This window comes from Anguilla anguilla, chromosome 13 (genome assembly GCF_013347855.1).
Source record: "Anguilla anguilla isolate fAngAng1 chromosome 13, fAngAng1.pri, whole genome shotgun sequence".
Taxonomy (NCBI): domain Eukaryota; kingdom Metazoa; phylum Chordata; class Actinopteri; order Anguilliformes; family Anguillidae; genus Anguilla; species Anguilla anguilla.
Window position 1 is genome coordinate 41008968 of NC_049213.1, and position 17398 is coordinate 41026365.

General features: G+C 54.4%; 1 protein-coding gene across 1 annotated transcript in view; it reads left to right on the forward strand.

Moving 5' to 3' along the window:
* The window catches only part of srgap2 (SLIT-ROBO Rho GTPase activating protein 2), an 80996-nt gene that overhangs the window by 50618 nt on the left and 12980 nt on the right, over positions 1–17398 (forward strand). Inside the window, 8 exon segments of the mRNA XM_035387940.1 lie at positions 3291–3453; positions 7933–7995; positions 10749–10964; positions 13354–13482; positions 14599–14820; positions 14979–15080; positions 15375–15572; positions 16113–16197. Coding sequence (XP_035243831.1) covers positions 3291–3453; positions 7933–7995; positions 10749–10964; positions 13354–13482; positions 14599–14820; positions 14979–15080; positions 15375–15572; positions 16113–16197 — 1178 coding nt within the window.

The following is a 17398-nucleotide window of genomic DNA, read 5'->3' on the forward strand; positions in this document are numbered from 1 at the left end:
CATGCTTTAGGATCAGCTCAACACCGCATGCTTTAGGATCAGCTCAACACCGCATGCTTTAGGATCAGCTCAACACTGCATGCTTTAGGATCAGCTCAACACCGCATGCTTTAGGATCAGCTCAACACCGCATGCTTTAGGATCAGCTCAACACCGCATGCTTTAGGATCAGCTCAACACTGCATGCTTTAGGATCAGCTCAACACCGCATGCTTTAGGATCAGCTCAACACCGCATGCTTTAGGATCAGCTCAACACCGCATGCTTTAGGATCAGCTCAACACCGCATGCTTTACGATCAGCTCAACACCGCATGCTTTAGGATCAGCTCAACACCGCATGCTTTAGGATCAGCTCAACACCGCATGCTTTACGATCAGATCAACACCGCATGCTTTATGATCAGCTCAACACCGCATGCTTTATGATCAGGACCCATCTGCTGCACACGCAGGCCATGCAGGAATGCCAGTTATTTTATTTTCCTCCGATACCCACCCCCCCCCTTCAGCCTGCGAGCTGTCAGCCTCCCTCTCCTCGCTGTGCATGGGGCGGGGCGGGGGGGGCACTGAGCCCTCGAGGAACCCAGACCCCAAACCCCTGGTATGCCCGCTATGCACAGGCCCATGGGTGGGGGGGGGGGGGGGTTGGGTCTGCCTCTCGACAGCTGGGAGCAGCTGGGCTCCTGCCCCCCCTCACCCGCCAGTGACTGTCAGTGAGGAAATGGGGGGGGGGGGGGGGTCACATGTGGCGTGGGTCTGTAAATGGGGGGAGAATTGGTCAGATGGTGATAGCCCCCCCCCCCCCCCTCGTGTCTAGTATCTGATAAAAGTGAGCAGGGAAGCTCCGTAGGGTGACCTTTCCGTTTAAAGGACAGGCTGTTTGTGTTTTTGGTGTTTCTGTGGACGCCACCATTAAAGGAACAGACTGCACGCTCTGGGATCTGCCCTGGGGGGGGGGGATACTACATCCTGTCTAAACAGGATGTGACCTTGCCAGACAGGTAGAGTGAGTTCATGGTGGGGGCCCCTCAGGAAACCTGATATCCCCCTGCATTTCCTGTTTTCAGCAGAGTCTCAGCAACGGAAGTGTTCTAATGGGGGGGGTTGGGGGGTTTCTGGGGGGGGGGGGTGATCAATGCCACATGGTTACATGCCAGAAAAACACGTCCAGCTGAAGGAAGCCGGGTCACATGCTGCGGCCTGCTGTGCGTTCTCCGCAGCCCCGGGGCCAGCGTGTGTAAAGGCTCATATAACGCGCTTCTGAGCTGAAATGCAGCATGGCTGTCCTGTCCCAGACTGAGGATCGCCCGTCCCTGAGAGACCTGCTGTCTGTGCTGTCTGGCCTGATCAGCCAGCCTCTGTCTGTGGCTCTTCTGTAGGCCTGTGTCTGTGGTTCTTCTATAGGCCTGTGTCTGTGGCTCTTCTATAGGCCTGTGTCTGTGGTTCTTTTATAGGCCTGTGTCTGTGGTTATTTTATAGCCAGGGCCGAGCATACCACCAAACCAGCCAGAGAGGAGGGTACCCCAAACCAGTGATAATGATATTGTGCTGGAGTTATGGGTTGAGTGGATTGTGCTGGGTTGAGTGGATTGTGCTGGAGTTATGTGTTGAGTATATTGTGCTGGATTATGGGTTGAGTAGATTGTGCTGGATTAGGGGTTGAGTGGATTGTCCTGGATCTCAGAGCTAATTCTCAGCTGTAGATTCCGAGCATGTCTGAACAGTGCTTACAGACATGTTTCAACGTAAACAAAGATAAAAGTGCTGGTGTTAAAATGGCTTCCTCTGCATTCCTCTCTCCCACTGCCTGAGACGACCCACAATGCACCCCAGCACAAGAGCGCAATTTTCCAGCCACCGCCTCCGAATGTCACGGTGTGGAATCTGCCGGAACATGCCCCCGTTGGAAAGGCTGTTTGTCCCCCCCGTCCCTGGCGGCCCGCGGGGGATTGACCCCCCCCCCCTCCCGCGGCAGTGATGAGGTCATTATGCGGCCGGTCTGACCGCTGGTTCGAGCGGCTCTCCTCCCACAGTCCACACAGAGACGCCGTTATCTGGCCTGAGGGGCGTCGTCAGCGATGGCTGGGCCTTCAGTGTGGGCGGGGCCTGAGGGAGACCGCCGTGAATCCACAGGGGTCAAAGGGCACTGAGGGTTCAGGGTTCGCCTCCAGGCTGTGTCACTTCCTCACCAGGAAGCTTCTCGTGTTCATGTCTGCTCTTCCGTTCTCTGCCTTGTTGGGCAATACCCCTCGCTGGTATTTATTTAGGTGGGGGCGGGGGTGGGGGGACTCTTGCCTGGAATCGCTCGGGGCCTGTGCCACGCCCTCCCACCTCTGCGATGGCGTTCCGCGCCGCGCCTCGCCCGTTGCAGCTCCGCCGCGAGACGTTCCCTGTGCGTGCTCGGGTTCCACCCGGAGGCCAGGGACCGGCCGGAGGACTCCACGGTGTGTTCGGCACGTGCGCTGTGTCTCCTGGGGCTCCCCGTGACCTCTGACCTCTGGGGTACCTGTCACAGTGGGGGCCCTCATTGGAAACATCTGCAGGACTCTTGAAGGGGCCCTTCAATGTCAGCCCCAGGGTTTTGGGTTTCCAAACAGTAGAGTAAAAAAAACATTCCTGTGTGTTGAGATGGTGGAGCTGCGGGAGAGGGTGGAGCTGCAGGAGAGGGTGGAGCTGCAGGAGAGGGTGGAGCTGCAGGAGAGGGTGGAGCTGCGGGAGAGGGTGGAGCTGCGGGAGAGGGTGGAGCTGCGGGAGAGGGCGGGGCTGCGAGAGAGGGCGGAGCTGCAGGAGAGGGCGGGGCTGCGAGAGAGGGTGGAGCTGCGGGAGAGGGTGGAGCTGCAGGAGAGGGCGGGGCTGCGGGAGAGGGTGGAGCTGTGGTAGAGGGTGGAGCTGCTGGAGAGGGTCCATCAGATGTGCTCTTGTTGGTCTGCCCTGATTGAAGACAGGTTCTCCCCTATTGTTGGTTTCCCAGATTCACACAGTGGGGCTGAGCTGGGCGTGGCCGGGCCTCAGGTTCTCGCTGACCTGGTGAACAGGTGAAGCGGTGGCAGGTGGAGGTTTTGGTGCCTCACCTGCAGTAAAGTGCCCAGCTTGGTGAGGAGTTTATATAAGAGCATAAAGATGGCCCCCCCCCCCCCCCCATGCTCTGCTGTAGCGTGGAGGAAATGTTACTAAACTTCAGATCCTGGGAGAGGAGTCAAATGCACACACACACACACACACACACACACACACCCAGTGTGTATAAATATATCTCTCTCCCTTCCCCCCCCTCCACCGCCCCCCCAGGAAGGAGCAGGCGATCCTCTCCCCGCTGAACTGCTGGAATCTGCTGCTATCTCAGGTGAAGGGGGAGAGCCGGGACCACGCCACGCTCAGTGACCTCTACCTCAACAACATCATCCCCCGCTTCGCTCAGGTCAGCGAGGACTCGGGCCGGCTCTTCAAGAAGGTAACCCCCCCCCCCCCATCCCCCCGCGGTCCTTACAGTCCTCTCAGGACAGACCGACATGAGGGCCTGCAGGTGGACGTGCACCTGTGCACCTGTTTACCTGCGTACCTGTGCACCTGTGTACCTGCGCACCTATACACCGGTATACCTGCATACCTGTGCACCTGTTTACCTCTGTACCTGTGCACCTGTGTACCTGCACACCTATACACCGGTATACCTGCATACCTGTGCACCTGTTTACCTGCGTACATGTGCACCTGTGTACCTGCACACCTATACACCGGTATACCTGCGTACCTGTGCACCTGTTTACCTGCGTACATGTGCACCTATGCGCCTGCATACCTGCACAGCTCTCTCACAGCGACCCCGTAACTGTCCCTTGTGTCTGTCGCAGCTACAGGACAGAGGGGCTTCACAGACGGGTTTGGGGGCTGCAGGACAGAGGGGCTTCACAGACGGATTTGGGGGCTGTGGCAGACAGGTTTGGGGGCTGTGGCAGACAGGTTTGGGGGCTGTGGCAGACAGGTTTGGGGGCTGTGGCAGACAGGTTTGGGGGCTGTGGCAGACAGGTTTGGGGGCTGTGGCAGACGGGTTTGGGGGCTGTGGACAGAGGGGCTTCACAGACGGGTTTGGGGGCTGTGGACAGAGGGGCTTCACAGACGGGTTTGGGGGCTGTGGACAGAGGGGCTTCACAGACAGGTTTGGGGGCTGTGGACAGAGGGGCTTCACAGATGGGTTTGGGGGCTGTGGACAGAGGGGCTTCACAGACAGGTTTGGGGGCTGTGGACAGAGGGGCTTCACAGACGGGTTTGGGGGCTGTGGACAGAGGGGCTTCACAGACGGGTTTGGGGGCTGTGGACAGAGGGGCTTCACAGACGGGTTTGGGGGCTGTGGACAGAGGGGCTTCACAGACGGGTTTGGGGGCTGTGGACAGAGGGGCTTCACAGACGGGTTTGGGGGCTGTGGCCTCCCGTGTGTGGGTTACAGTCACGTTTCCTTTCTGAGGATGATGAAGGCTGATTTCCCTCCGTACCCCTGGCAGCTGAAGCACCTGTTGCACTCAGAATTAGGCTGTGTTCGTTATCTTTCCTAACGATGAGTATTTTAATATGTTATTATTATGCAGAGGAAGCAGGGAGAATATTATTCTTTGGATAATAGTATTAATTAGAGAGTATTATTGTTGAGTGGCTGTGTCCTGTGCATAATGAGGGAGACGACAGCCAGCAGCATCAAACACACCAGGTGCTGAAATAGACACACTGGGTGGAATAACCCCCTGGCGATCGGAGCTCTGATCTGGTCCAGTGTCTGAATGCTAAAGCGTGGGTCCTGTCTGCTACTCGTGTTAGTGGCTGTTTTTACCGGATTTGTACTTGGTTGCTCTTTGATGCGTACGTGCGCGTACAAATATAAACAAGTGTGTTGACATTCCTGTCCGTGTGTGAGGGATGAGCTCTGCTGTCTGTTTGAGCCGCTTTCTGCGCCTCTGGTGTTATTGTGAAATACAGGCGATTCTGGCACCTGGACCGCGCGCTGATCTGAGCTATTACTGCCGACTGCGCAGAGAGGACAGAGCTCTGCGCAGCGCAGGGCTTTGCCTGCGCAGCGCAGGGCCTGAGAAACACAGCAGCGTTTGTGTGGGGCGACGTGGCCCAGCAGGAGCACAGTCAGAGCGCATTACGCTGATTTGGGCCCTGTTGTTTACACACAGGAGGACGTGCGCTCTCTGGCGCTGTGTGTTACACGCGTGTGTTCAGACTTGTTATCTGGCACCGGAGCGGAATCCTCAGGCCAGGGGAGCGGCTGCTTGTGCTCGCTCTCGCTCCCGTAAATAATACAGCCGTTTGGTGCCCTGAAGTTGTACTGATCAGTTGGGGAGATAATTAGTTCAGTTAAGTAACGGTATGAAGCTGCAGAAGCAGAGGGTAAATACTGCAGAATGGGGCTGCTGCAGCCCAAACTGCATCCCCGCATTCCCTACCTGGGGCTGCAGCCAAAACTGCATCCCCGCATTCCCTACCTGGGGCTGCAGCCCAAACTGCATCCCCGCATTCCCTACCTGGGGCTGCAGCCCAAACTGCATCCCCGCATTCCCCGTCTGGAATGTCACAGTAATGTAGCGCTGTGTTGTTTTCTCGCAGCACGGTCATGGTAGTACTGGCGGTACTGGCTATAATGGCTGTACTGGCGGTACTGGTGGTACTGGCTATAATGGCTATAATGGTGGTACTGGCTATAATGGTGGTACTGTCTGTACTGGCGGTACTGTCTGTACTGGTGGTACTGTCTGTACTGGCGGTACTGGCTATAATGGCTGTACTGGCTGTACTGGCGGTACTGGCTATAATGGTGGTACTGGCTGTACTGGCAGTACTGGCTATAATGGCTGTACTGGCGGTACTGGCTATAATGGTGGTACTGTCTGTACTGGCGGTACTGTCTGTACTGGTGGTACTGTCTGTACTGGCGGTACTGGCTATAATGGCTGTACTGGCTGTACTGGCGGTACTGGCTATAATGGCTGTACTGGTGGTACTGGCTATAATGGTGGTACTGGCTGTACTGGCAGTACTGGCTATAATGGCTGTACTGGCGGTACTGGCTATAATGGTGGTACTGTCTGTACTGGCGGTACTGTCTGTACTGGTGGTACTGTCTGTACTGGCGGTACTGGCTATAATGGTGGTACTGGCGGTACTGGCTATAATGGTGGTACTGTCTGTACTGGCGGTACTGGCTATAATGGTGGTACTGGCTGTACTGGCGGTACTGGCTATAATGGTGGTACTGGCTTTAATGGTGGTACTGGCGGTACTGGCTGTAATGGTGGTACTGGCGGTACTGGATTGGTGCACAGGGCCATGAGGGAAGCCGCCTGTTTATCTGAGAATAGCGGATGGATTTCTGAAGGCTCCCGGATGCCTCCCCTGCCCCTACCTCTGACTCTGAGAAATCAGTTGAATCTGTGGCGGGGGGTGGGGGGGGGGGGGGGCAGCATTTCATTATTCCTCTGTCCCCATCCTGGGAGCGCTCATTCCTTATTCTGACACGCCCCCCCCCCCCCATCGTTCCCTCTGCAGCCGCTCGATAAAACGTGTCAGACACGTGTTATTAAAGCATCGCCGTGGAGACCCAGAGGTTCAGTCTGTGCCACCATTCTTCCGCCCTCTGAAGGGTTAGCAGGCAGACTCTGTTTCGGCCGGCCTGTGTGCTGGGAGGCGTGTGGGGTCCAAACCCTCTCAGAACTTCTGTTCACTGAGGCCCGCGTCCAGACGGGTCGCGACGGGGTCACGCCCGGAAAAATCACGTCACTCCTGTCTCTGGATCCTCCGAGATCTGGGTGAGTGGCGTCAGCCCTCGCGCTTGGGGTTCCATGGAGACGCTGGGCGGTTTGGAATGTGAGCGGTAATGTGGGCGCGCGCTTTGAGTGCGCGGTCGTGTTCAGCGCTAATTTCCCCGGGTTGAGATGGGTTTGGACCCCAGAGCGCTCTGTCCCTGTCTTCTGATGGGTTTGGACCCCAGAGCGCTCCCTGTCCCCTGTCTCCTGATGGGTTTGGACCCCAGAGCGCTCTGTCCCTGTCTCCTGATGGGTTTGGACCCCAGAGCGCTTTGTCCCTGTCTCCTGATGGGTTTGGACCCCAGAGCACTCTGTCCCTGTCTCCTGATGGGTTTGGACCCTAGAGCACTCTGTCCCTGTCTCCTGATGGGTTTGGACCCCAGAGCGCTCCCTGTCCCCTGTCTCCTGATGGGTTTGGACCCCAGAGCGCTCTGCCCCTGTCTCCTGATGGGTTTGGACCCCAGAGCGCTCCCTGTCCCCTGTCTCCTGATGGGTTTGGACCCTAGAGCGCTCTGTCCCTGTCGCCTGATGGGTTTGGACCCCAGAGCGCTCTGTCCCTGTCTCCTGATGGGTTTGGACCCCAGAGCGCTCTGTCCCTGTCTCCTGATGGGTTTGGACCCCAGAGCGCTCCCCTGTCTCCTGAGCGCGGCTCTGCTAGCACGTTGTTAGCGCCTGCAGCCGTTCCGTATTCCTGTAGCTGCCAGCCGTGGCTGTAACTGCTCTGCTCTGGAAAATCACCTCTGAGCTCCTGAGCATTTAAACTGCTTTCCCCTCCAACAGTTTCAATTTCTTAAACCCTCAGGGTAATCCTTCACAAGTGGAGGATTTTATTTCTTTATTTATTTTCTAATGTTTTTTTAAAGTCGGTTCTCCTCGTCAGGATTAACCCTTGCGTTGCCTGTCTCCAGACCCGTCTTGTGTAAACAGATCGGTGGTTGTTGTGGGAGTCTGAAACTGGCCGAATCTCACCACTGATCCAGGAGCATTTTCCCGACTCCTGCAGTAGCTGCAGCTGCTGAGTGCATTAGGATCAGACTGATCTTGGGTCAGCCTGTGGCAGTAGAACCTGTGCTCATTGTCCTCCTGCTCCCCGATCCTAACTCTTGTCTTTGTTTTCTCTCATCTTGCTCCAGAGTAAAGAAGTGGGTCTGCAGCTGCAGGAGGATATGCTGAAGGTCCTCAACGAGCTCCACGCGGTAATGACCAATGGCCGACGCCCCCCCATATCACCCCCCCTCACCCCCCATTACCCCTCTATCACCCCCCCATGACTCCTCCATCACCCCCCCCCCCCCATCAGAGCCAGGAAGAAATTCTGAATGAGTGTTCTGAGGACTAGGTCTGGTTCTGAATGGTTCTGGTTCTGAATGAATGTTCTCAGGATTAGTTCCGTTTGTGAACGCTGATGGTTAGTAGAAATGACTCTGATTGGCTGATGATATATATATATATATATATATATATTTCAGAGAGAGGTTTTAGTCTTGTGGAAGCTCCAGAGATAATGTAAATGTTTGTAGATGTTCCGACGCTGGAGAATGCTCAGTGCAGTACTTGCTCTTGCTCTGGTGCAGGCGTGTGGGTGGGAGCCCTGGGTTTTGATGGGATGTTTCCCCGTAGAGAGCGTCTGTGGCTTCGGGCCTGTGTGTCACAGAGGGGTGTGAGCGTGACAGAGCTCGTTTGAGATCGTCTCAGATTCCTGCGAGCAGCGGTTAACCTCGCTGGCCTTGTCTTTCCTCCTCACCCCTCCAGGAAGAAGACCGCTGCTCATTAATTAACCTCCTTTGCCCTCACTCAGGAGGGGGGGTAATCGGGGGGAGGAGGGGCATATTAGTTGCCTCGGCTCGGTTGTCATGGAGATGTGCGTTTTGCGGGCAGAGGGTAAATGGGCGTGGCACCTCTTGGCGGGCCGATCCTGGGGCGCACCCTGGCTGTACCCCACCATGTTATTATCCTGTCTGGGGGGCACTCTGCCGAATCCAGCCTGGCGCGGGGCACGGGCGCGGGCTGCAGCACCCCTCTAATTATTGGGGTGCAGGGGGAGGGGCTGCCATGCTAATGACTCATAACGGCTGGTTTTTAAAGATCCGCTCCACACCGCCTCGCCGACGAGCTGCCCTGGTGACAGCTACTGAGGCTGATGGTTTGAAACTGATTCTAGGGTGACTGTGTGGGGGGGGGGGGGGGTGAGATCGCGGTATTTAAAGATGTTTTGTCTCCTCTTCCTCACTGGGGAAGGTCTGTATCCCGTTTCAGGGCTCATAAAGAAAGGCCCGGTCCTCTAATTACCAGCGTAAGACAAGGTAAAGATAGACTTGGCAACGTTTCGCTACATCTGCAGTCTATAAAAAGAAAGAATATGCCGGAACACAGCGGTTTGAGTGGGTGAGCTGCTTTACTGTGCGTCTGTGACGTGCTTGTTTTTTTGAACCTCGCGACGTGACGTAGCAGAAGGAGTTAGAGGAGAGAGCCTGTGGGAAGTACTCAGCTCTGTTCCTTCTTAAACGGGAGCTTTCAGCCAAGAACCTCCTGTCATGTGACTGACACAGTTCTCCTGTTAAGCGTGCGGTCTGTAAGGTGGATGCAGTGGGGAGAGCGTGCGGTCTGTAAAGTGGATGCAGTGGGGAGAGGGGCTGTTTGTGGAGTGGGTGCAGTGGGGAGAGGGGCTGTTTGTGGAGTGGGTGATGGGCATTATTTCAGAGGCATGTCTTGTGGGTGCGTACAAACAGCCCAAACAGCCCAGCTCCTTAAGCGCCTGACTGCCTGCCTGACTGACTGACTGACTGACTGACTGACTGCCTGACTGCCTGACTGACTGACTGACTGACTGCCTGCCTGACTGACTGCCTGACTGACTGACTGACTGACTGCCTGCCTGACTGACTGACTGACTGACTGACTGCCTGCCTGACTGACTGCCTGACTGACTGACTGCCTGACTGCCTGACTGACTGACTGACTGACTGACTGCCTGCCTGACTGACTGCCTGACTGACTGACTGACTGACTGACTGCCTGCCTGACTGACTGCCTGCCTGACTGACTGCCTGACGGACTCACTGACTGATTGATTGGTTGATTGACTGGTTGATTGACTGGTTGATTGATTGATTGCAGCTGCTCTCCTGGCTCACACTGTTAGCATGTGTTGCGCAGCTCCTTTCAGGAACACTAGCACGTCTTGTCATGTCCTGAATTCCCCCCCCCCCCACGTTTATCCCTCCTCCACGTTTATCTCTCGCACGTTGGACCCCTGTCGGCCCGTCGCTGTTGTTTATGGGTACATGGCAGCAGGTAAATCACAGATTTAATGGGGATAGTGGCAAATACATCGTTAATCAGGATTACTGGAGTAATGAGACTCACTTCTTCAGTATGTAAATTAGAGATTAAAGAAATCATAATGTAGGATAATGTGAGATCCTAAAATGTTCCCCTAAAATAAATTGTTGATGTTTTAAAAGCACAGTGCAGTTTCTGGGCATTGAATGTGTCTCTGGCTCCAGACACAAATGAGTGTTTTTGAATTCTCCAAACTGCATTTTGGGCTGTATATGCCTTTGAGTGCTTTTGAGTGTTTTATTTGAAGGCAGACTTTTATGAATAAAGTTCTGAAATGCAGAACAGCAGGATTTTACAGAGGAGGCCAAACCTGTGAGCGGTGTGTCCCAGCCCTGAGGTTCTCAGGCTGATATTTATCACCCGGTTAATAACATAACCAATAGATTTTTATGGTTTTTATGATTCTGACAGTCCAATATTTTCTGTCTGCTCTCCCTGGTGTGAAGGACACACTAGAGCAGTTCAGCTTCAGGACCTGTCAGACATTTAGAGAAAAGAAGTATGGCTGCCTCCTGTGGGGTTTCATGCATGACTGTCCTGAGTAGAGCTTGAGTAGCGCATGGTGGACAGGGCTCCAGGTCTGGATGATCAGTGTGGATTCTAACAGGTGATGAAGACCTACCACATCTACAACACGGACAGCGTGAACGCGGAGAGCAAGCTGAAGGACGCGGAGAAGCAGGAGGAGAAGCAGATGGGCCGCTCGGCCCGGCCAGAGGACAGGCAGGCTCCCCGCTCGCCCGACTCTCTCACCAGCGTCAAGATGGAGGAGAAGCACGTCCGCCGCAGCTCTGTCAAGAAGATCGAGAAGATGAAGGAGAAGGTGAGGGGGGTGGACCCGTGGGACCGGGGGGGGAGGGGGGCAGGGGGAACCGGGGGTCTGGCCGTGGACACTGGCCTCTCTTGCACACCCAGCCAGACCTGCTTCTGCAGAACACTTTGGAGCTTCAGGCTGTTGATGGCACTGACCCTCATGCCAGCCCTGTCCTGTACTGCTGATTGTGTTTTATACAGTTATTCAGTTACTCCTCTCCTGAACCCTAAAATGAGATATGGTTCATTGGGGTCCTACCTCATTCTCTTTAAACGCTCAGACTTTACAAGGGCTCTTCCAGACAAATGCTGTCCTCGTGTTCTTTTGAGGGGGTGGGGGGGGGGGGCAGCAGTAGGACTCCTGGAAACCTCAGTCTGCAGAAAGCAGCGGTAAATGACGTTGGTCACAGTTCCTGAGTGAAAGAATTCCTCCAGCTGATTTATGAAAGACAGCAGTGTGGTCGGGTGGGGGGTCGGGGGGGGAGGGGGGCTGTCGGGTGTCTGTTGGGGCACGACTCCCTGTGTCTGTCAGCCCATGACATCATAGTGGACGGGGTGAGAGTTAGGGTCTCCGATTGGCCAGCTGATGACATAGTGATTGATGGTGACTGGTCAGCAGGATGGGGGGGAGAAATTCAGCACTGCCTGCACACAAACAACAAACGCTCCTCTCTCTCAGCGCTAAACGCTCCTCTGTCTCAGCGCTAAACGCTCCTCTCTCTCAGTGCTAAACGCTCCTCTCTCAGAGCTAAACGCTCCTCTCTTTCAGTGCTAAACGCTCCTCTCTCTCAGTGCTAAACGCTCTTCTCTCTCAGTGCTAAACGCTCCTCTCTCTCAGTGCTAAACGCTCCTCTCCCTCAGTGCTAAACGCTCCTCTCTCTCAGCGCTAAACGCTCCTCTCTCTCAGTGCTAAACGCTCCTCTCTCTCAGTGCTAAACGCTCCTCTCTCTCAGTGCTAACCGCTCCTCCCTCTCAGTGCTAAACGCTCCTCTCTCTCAGCGCTAAACGCTCCTCTCTCAGCGCTAAATGCTCCTCTCTCTCAGTGCTAAACGCTCCTCTCTCTCAGTGCTAAACGCTCCTCTCTCTCAGCGCTAAACGCTCCTCTCTCTCAGTGCTAAGCGCTCCTCTCTCTCAGAGCTAAACGCTCCTCTCTCTCAGTGCTAAACGCTCCTCTCTCTCAGTGCTAAACGCTCCTCTCTCAGCGCTAAACGCTTCTCTCTCTCAGTGCTAAACGCTCCTCTCTCTCAGTGCTAAACGCTCCTCTCTCTCAGTGCTAAACGCTCCTCTCTCTCAGTGCTAAATGCTCTTCTCTCTCAGAGCTAAACGCTCCTCTCTCTCAGTGCTAAACGCTCTTCTCTCTCAGTGCTAAACGCTCCTCTCTCAGTGCTAAACGCTCCTCTCTCTCAGTGCTAAACGCTCCTCTCTCAGTGCTAAACGCTCCTCTCTCTCAGCGCTAAACGCTCCTCTCTCTCAGTGCTAAATGCTCCTCTCTCTCAGTGCTAAACGCTCCTCTCTCTCAGCGCTAAACGCTCCTCTCTCAGCGCTAAACGCTCTTCTCTCTCAGAGCTAAACGCTCCTCTCTCAGTGCTAAACGCTCCTCTCTCTCAGTACTAAACGCTCCTCTCTCAGAGCTAAACGCTCCTCTCTCTCAGAGCTAAACGCTCCTCTCTCAGTGCTAAACGCTCTTCTCTCTCAGTGCTAAACGCTCCTCTCTCAGCGCTAAATGCTCCTCTCTCTCAGCGCTAAACGCTCCTCTCTCTCAGTGCTAAACGCTCCTCTCTCTCAGTGCTAAACGCTCCTCTCTCTCAGCGCTAAACGCTCTTCTCTCTCAGAGCTAAACGCTCCTCTCTCTCAGCGCTAAACGCTCCTCTCTCTCAGTGCTAAACGCTCCTCTGTCTCAGCGCTAAACGCTCCTCTCTCTCAGTGCTAAACGCTCCTCTCTCTCAGAGCTAAACGCTCCTCTCTCTCAGTGCTAAACGCTCCTCTCTCTCAGTGCTAAACGCTCCTCTCTCTCAGTGCTAAACGCTCCTCTCTCTCAGTGCTAAACGCTCCTCTCTCTCAGCGCTAAACGCTCCTCTCTCTCAGTGCTAAACGCTCCTCTCTCTCAGTGCTAACCGCTCCTCCCTCTCAGTGCTAAACGCTCCTTTCTCTCTCAGTGCTAAACGCTCCTCTCTCTCTCAGAGCTAAACGCTCCTCTCTCTCTCAGTGCTAAACGCTCCTCTCTCTCAGTGCTAAACGCTCCTCTCTCTCTCAGAGCTAAACGCTCCTCTCTCTCAGCGCTAAACGCTCCTCTCTCTCAGTGCTAAAGCGGGGCGTTGTACAGGTGTACGTACAGGCTGTTGTTCCTGTGTAATGGATGGTTTCACAGTCTGCCCTGTCTCTCCTCTCCCACCCCTCAGCGACAGGCCAAATACACTGAAAACAAGCTGAAAGCCGTCAAAGCCAGGAACGAGTACCTGCTGGCTTTGGAGGCCACTAACTGCTGCGTGTTCAAGTACTACATCCACGACCTGTCCGACCTCATAGACGTGAGTACAGATCCCCAGCCCCCCCACACTGATAACAGCCCTCACCCCCACACACACAGGTCACAGTTCCTGTGTGTCACTGTGTCACAGTGCACAGACTGCATGTGACGCCACACTCTCAGTGTGTGTTAAAGTCTTAGTTCCTCACAGTCTCTCTCTTCAATATGTGATACTCTTGTGGGGATGGGCTGGTAATGCCTGAGCTCTGCTTCAGAGCATCTGTCTCTGCAGGGTGTGTGTGTGCGTGCATGCTTGCGTGTGTGTGTGTGTTTGTACAGTACATGTGCTCCCGCCTGTGGGCCTCCCAGCCCATCAGAAACCACAGCTTTCATGAGAACTTCATTAGCAGAGACGGACCTGTCTGTTCAGGTAACCTCTCATCCTGTCTGGACGTGTGGCTCCACAGGTAGGGCTGAGTCTGGGATTGATGCCATCCCATTATTCCCGTTCTTTCTCACGGGAATGTTTGGTGGAAAGGCTCGCTCTCTGGTGCTGGGAATGCTGGTCTGCTCTATAAATGGACCCTTCGTTTCGGGATACTTCCACCCCATAGGCTCTCTGTGCCCGTTGGCTTCAAACAGCCAATCGCCTGCTGCTCTGACATCTTTGTGGGTGTGACCAGATTTCTGTTGGCTTATTGTGACTTCATCTTTCTGCCAGTGGGAGGGGCTTCTTACACAGAGTGATCCCCCAAAACAGGACTCTGCACCTCAGATTTCTTTGTACTGCTTTTGAAAGTGCTAAACTGGAATGTTGAAAAAATGACTCACCACCGTCAGGCAGAATGCTGACTCAGGATTTTGATGAGACTCTGGATATTTCTGTGGAAACACAAGACAGCGTTGTCTTCTGCCAGTGTGGAGATTTCTATCAGCATTGTGTACTCAATGAGGTGTTTTATTGCTCTCTCTTTCTCTCTCTGTGTCTCACACACACATGTACACACGCATACCCTCTCACACACACACACACACACACACACACACTGTATTCTCTGTCCTAAGTGAAACAGAAAGCCGTGTTAAATATTGCTTTATGTGTCCGTATTAGAACAGCCCTGAAGACTTCTGTCTCATTAGAGGTGCTAACCCCCCCCGGCTGTCCCCCCCCCCCCAGTGCTGTGACCTGGGGTACCACGCCAGCCTGAACCGGGCTCTGCGGACCTACCTCTCGGCCGAGTTCAGCGTGGAGACGTCCCGGCACCGCGGGCTGGAGGCCATCGAGAGCGCAGCGGAGAACCTGGAGGCCAACAGGGACAAGCAACGGCTGATGGAGGCCTACAACAGCGTGTTCTGCCCCCCCGCCCGCTTCGACTTCCAGTCCCACATGGGGGACACGGTCAGTCCCGCCGCGGCTGAGCTGGGGTGGGGGGTTGCTCTTGCAGGACATGGGTCGTTATAAGACTGTGTGCAGGTTTCATATTTGATGTTCACCCCTTTTTAAAAGGCTTGTACATAATTGGCTAAATCATGCATTTTCTCTCCCCCCCCCCCCAGTGGGGGCACGTGTGTGCTCAGCCCCCCCTGCAGGGGGAGCTACTCCAGCGCTGCCAACAGCTACAGTCCCGCCTGTCCACTCTCACCATAGAAAATGAAGAGGTGAGTACACACACACACACACACTCACTCACTCACTCAGACACACACACACACGCACACTCTCTTACACTTACACACCAGCAACAGGTCCCCACAAAGATAAATTTTCCTCATCTTTCTATCCTTGTGAGGACATTTGGTTCCAACAAAGATAGTATTACAAGTTCACAGACACACACACTCACACCCCCACTCACAGGCTCTCACACACACACACACACACACTCACACACACAAGCACACACTCCATACACACTAATGCTGCTATACTTGTGGGGACTTCCTGTCCTGCAGGTGAAGAAGACCATGGAGGCCACTCTGCAGACCATCCAGGACATGGTGACTGTCGAGGACTTTGACGTGTCCGACTGCTTCCACCACAGCAACTCCATGGAGTCGGTCCGGTCCTCCATGTCGGAGTCCTTCATGAACAAACCCAGCCTGGCCAAGAGGAGGGCCAATCAGCAGGAGACGGAGCAGTTCTACTTCACGGTAGAGTGGGGTGGGGTTTGGGGGTTCAGATTCTGTGTGGGACATTGCTTTTTCAGGCGTGAGCAAAGTTTTTAACCCTGGTTCAACTCCACTGAACATCTAGTTATGAGAAACACATCAGCAGAATCCACTCTGCTTCGGGAGGGAGAGGACAAGTTGGTTTTTAGTTTAACATTTTTTCACTTTTGTGTGAGTTTTACCTCCCCCCCCCCCAAAAAAAAACAGCGCTTAGATCTAGTTCCTATCGCTGTTTCTTATAAGTGAATATTGGGCCGCATCTTCACCAACTTTATCTGATCTCACCTGCTTATACCTGCTCCTCGAGCTGATTGGTGCCTTGCATGGCAGCCTTTCACCGTTGGTGTGTGTGTGTGTGTGAATGGGAGGCGTCAATTGTAAAGCGCTTTGGATAAAAGCGCTATATAAATGCAGTCCATTTACCATTTACCATCCTCCAATAACACTGCTGCTCATAGCTGCTCCTCCAATCGTATTGCCTGTTGCTGAGATGTGGTTCTCTGCTTTTTGTTTTCCTTGCAGAAACTGAAGGAGTTCCTGGAGGGCAGGACCCTGATCACCAAGCTGGAGGCCAAACATGACCTGATCCAGAAATCTCTGGGAGAGAGTGAGTCATCCGTGTGGGCCGGGGGGCGGGGGGGCGGGGGGGCGGGGTCATGTGGCAGCGGCAGAGAGATTCCAGGGTTTGGGGGCGGTGTTTTTTTTAGGGGAGGGAGAGGAGCCTGCTGAGCTCCGTCCTGTGCAGAACCGGGCCGGTCCTGGCCCTGTAGCTGGCTCACGCGTTCGTCAGGCTATGGGCTGTGGACCCCCGTCCGGCCCGGTTCTTCTGAACGGACTGCGGGTCCTGGTTCAGTCCTGAGCAGACCCACAGCGGCAGACCCAGTTTGTCCCGGTGCTGTCGGGTTGTGCTGACGAGCTCAGTACTCTGGACCTCGCTCCTCGCGTTGCATCACATTTCAGCGTTTATCAGACACTCTCATTCAGAGCCTCTTACACAGACTACACTTTACACTACACTACCCATAATCCCCTTATGCAGCTGGACATGTACTGAAACCGTGCTGGTTCAGTCCCTCACTCAAAGGTACAGACTACACTTTACACTACACTACCCATAATCCCCTTATGCAGCTGGACATGTACTGAAGCCGTGCTGGTTCAGTCCCTCACTCAAAGGTACAGACTACACTTTACACTACACTACCCATAATCCCCTTATGCAGCTGGACATGTACTGAAACCGTGCTGTTCAGTCCCTCACTCAAAGGTACAGACTACACTTTACACTACACTACCCATAATCCCCTTATGCAGCTGGACATGTACTGAAACAGTGCTGGTTCAGTCCCTTAATCAGAGGTACAGCAGCTATGTCCCAGCTGGGAATCAAACCCGCCAACTCTGAGACACAAACCATTATCATTCATCAGCTCTGAACCTGAGGACCCACATTCTGCTCTCACACATAGAGCCCAAACTAACCTGGGTCTCAAAACCTCTGCCACCTGTTACACCTGCCACACCTGTACGCCCGTAGGCCATCGGGAGAAAGCACATGACAGGAAGTCTCTTTTTTCCGGACTCTGTGCTGCTCTGGAGTTTTTTCCGGACTCTGCTGCTCTGGAGTTCTTTCCGGACTCTGTAGTTGTGATTCCTGAGGAATCCGCTCTGTTGGTGGAATAGTTTCCCCTGTGAGTAAAGCTTTGGCAGAGTTTGAGGTCAGAGAGTAGGACTGTATCACACATGGAGTACAGATCAGGACAGAGCTGCAGATGAGGAGGGGGTGTGGATACAGGGATGCTGGGGGG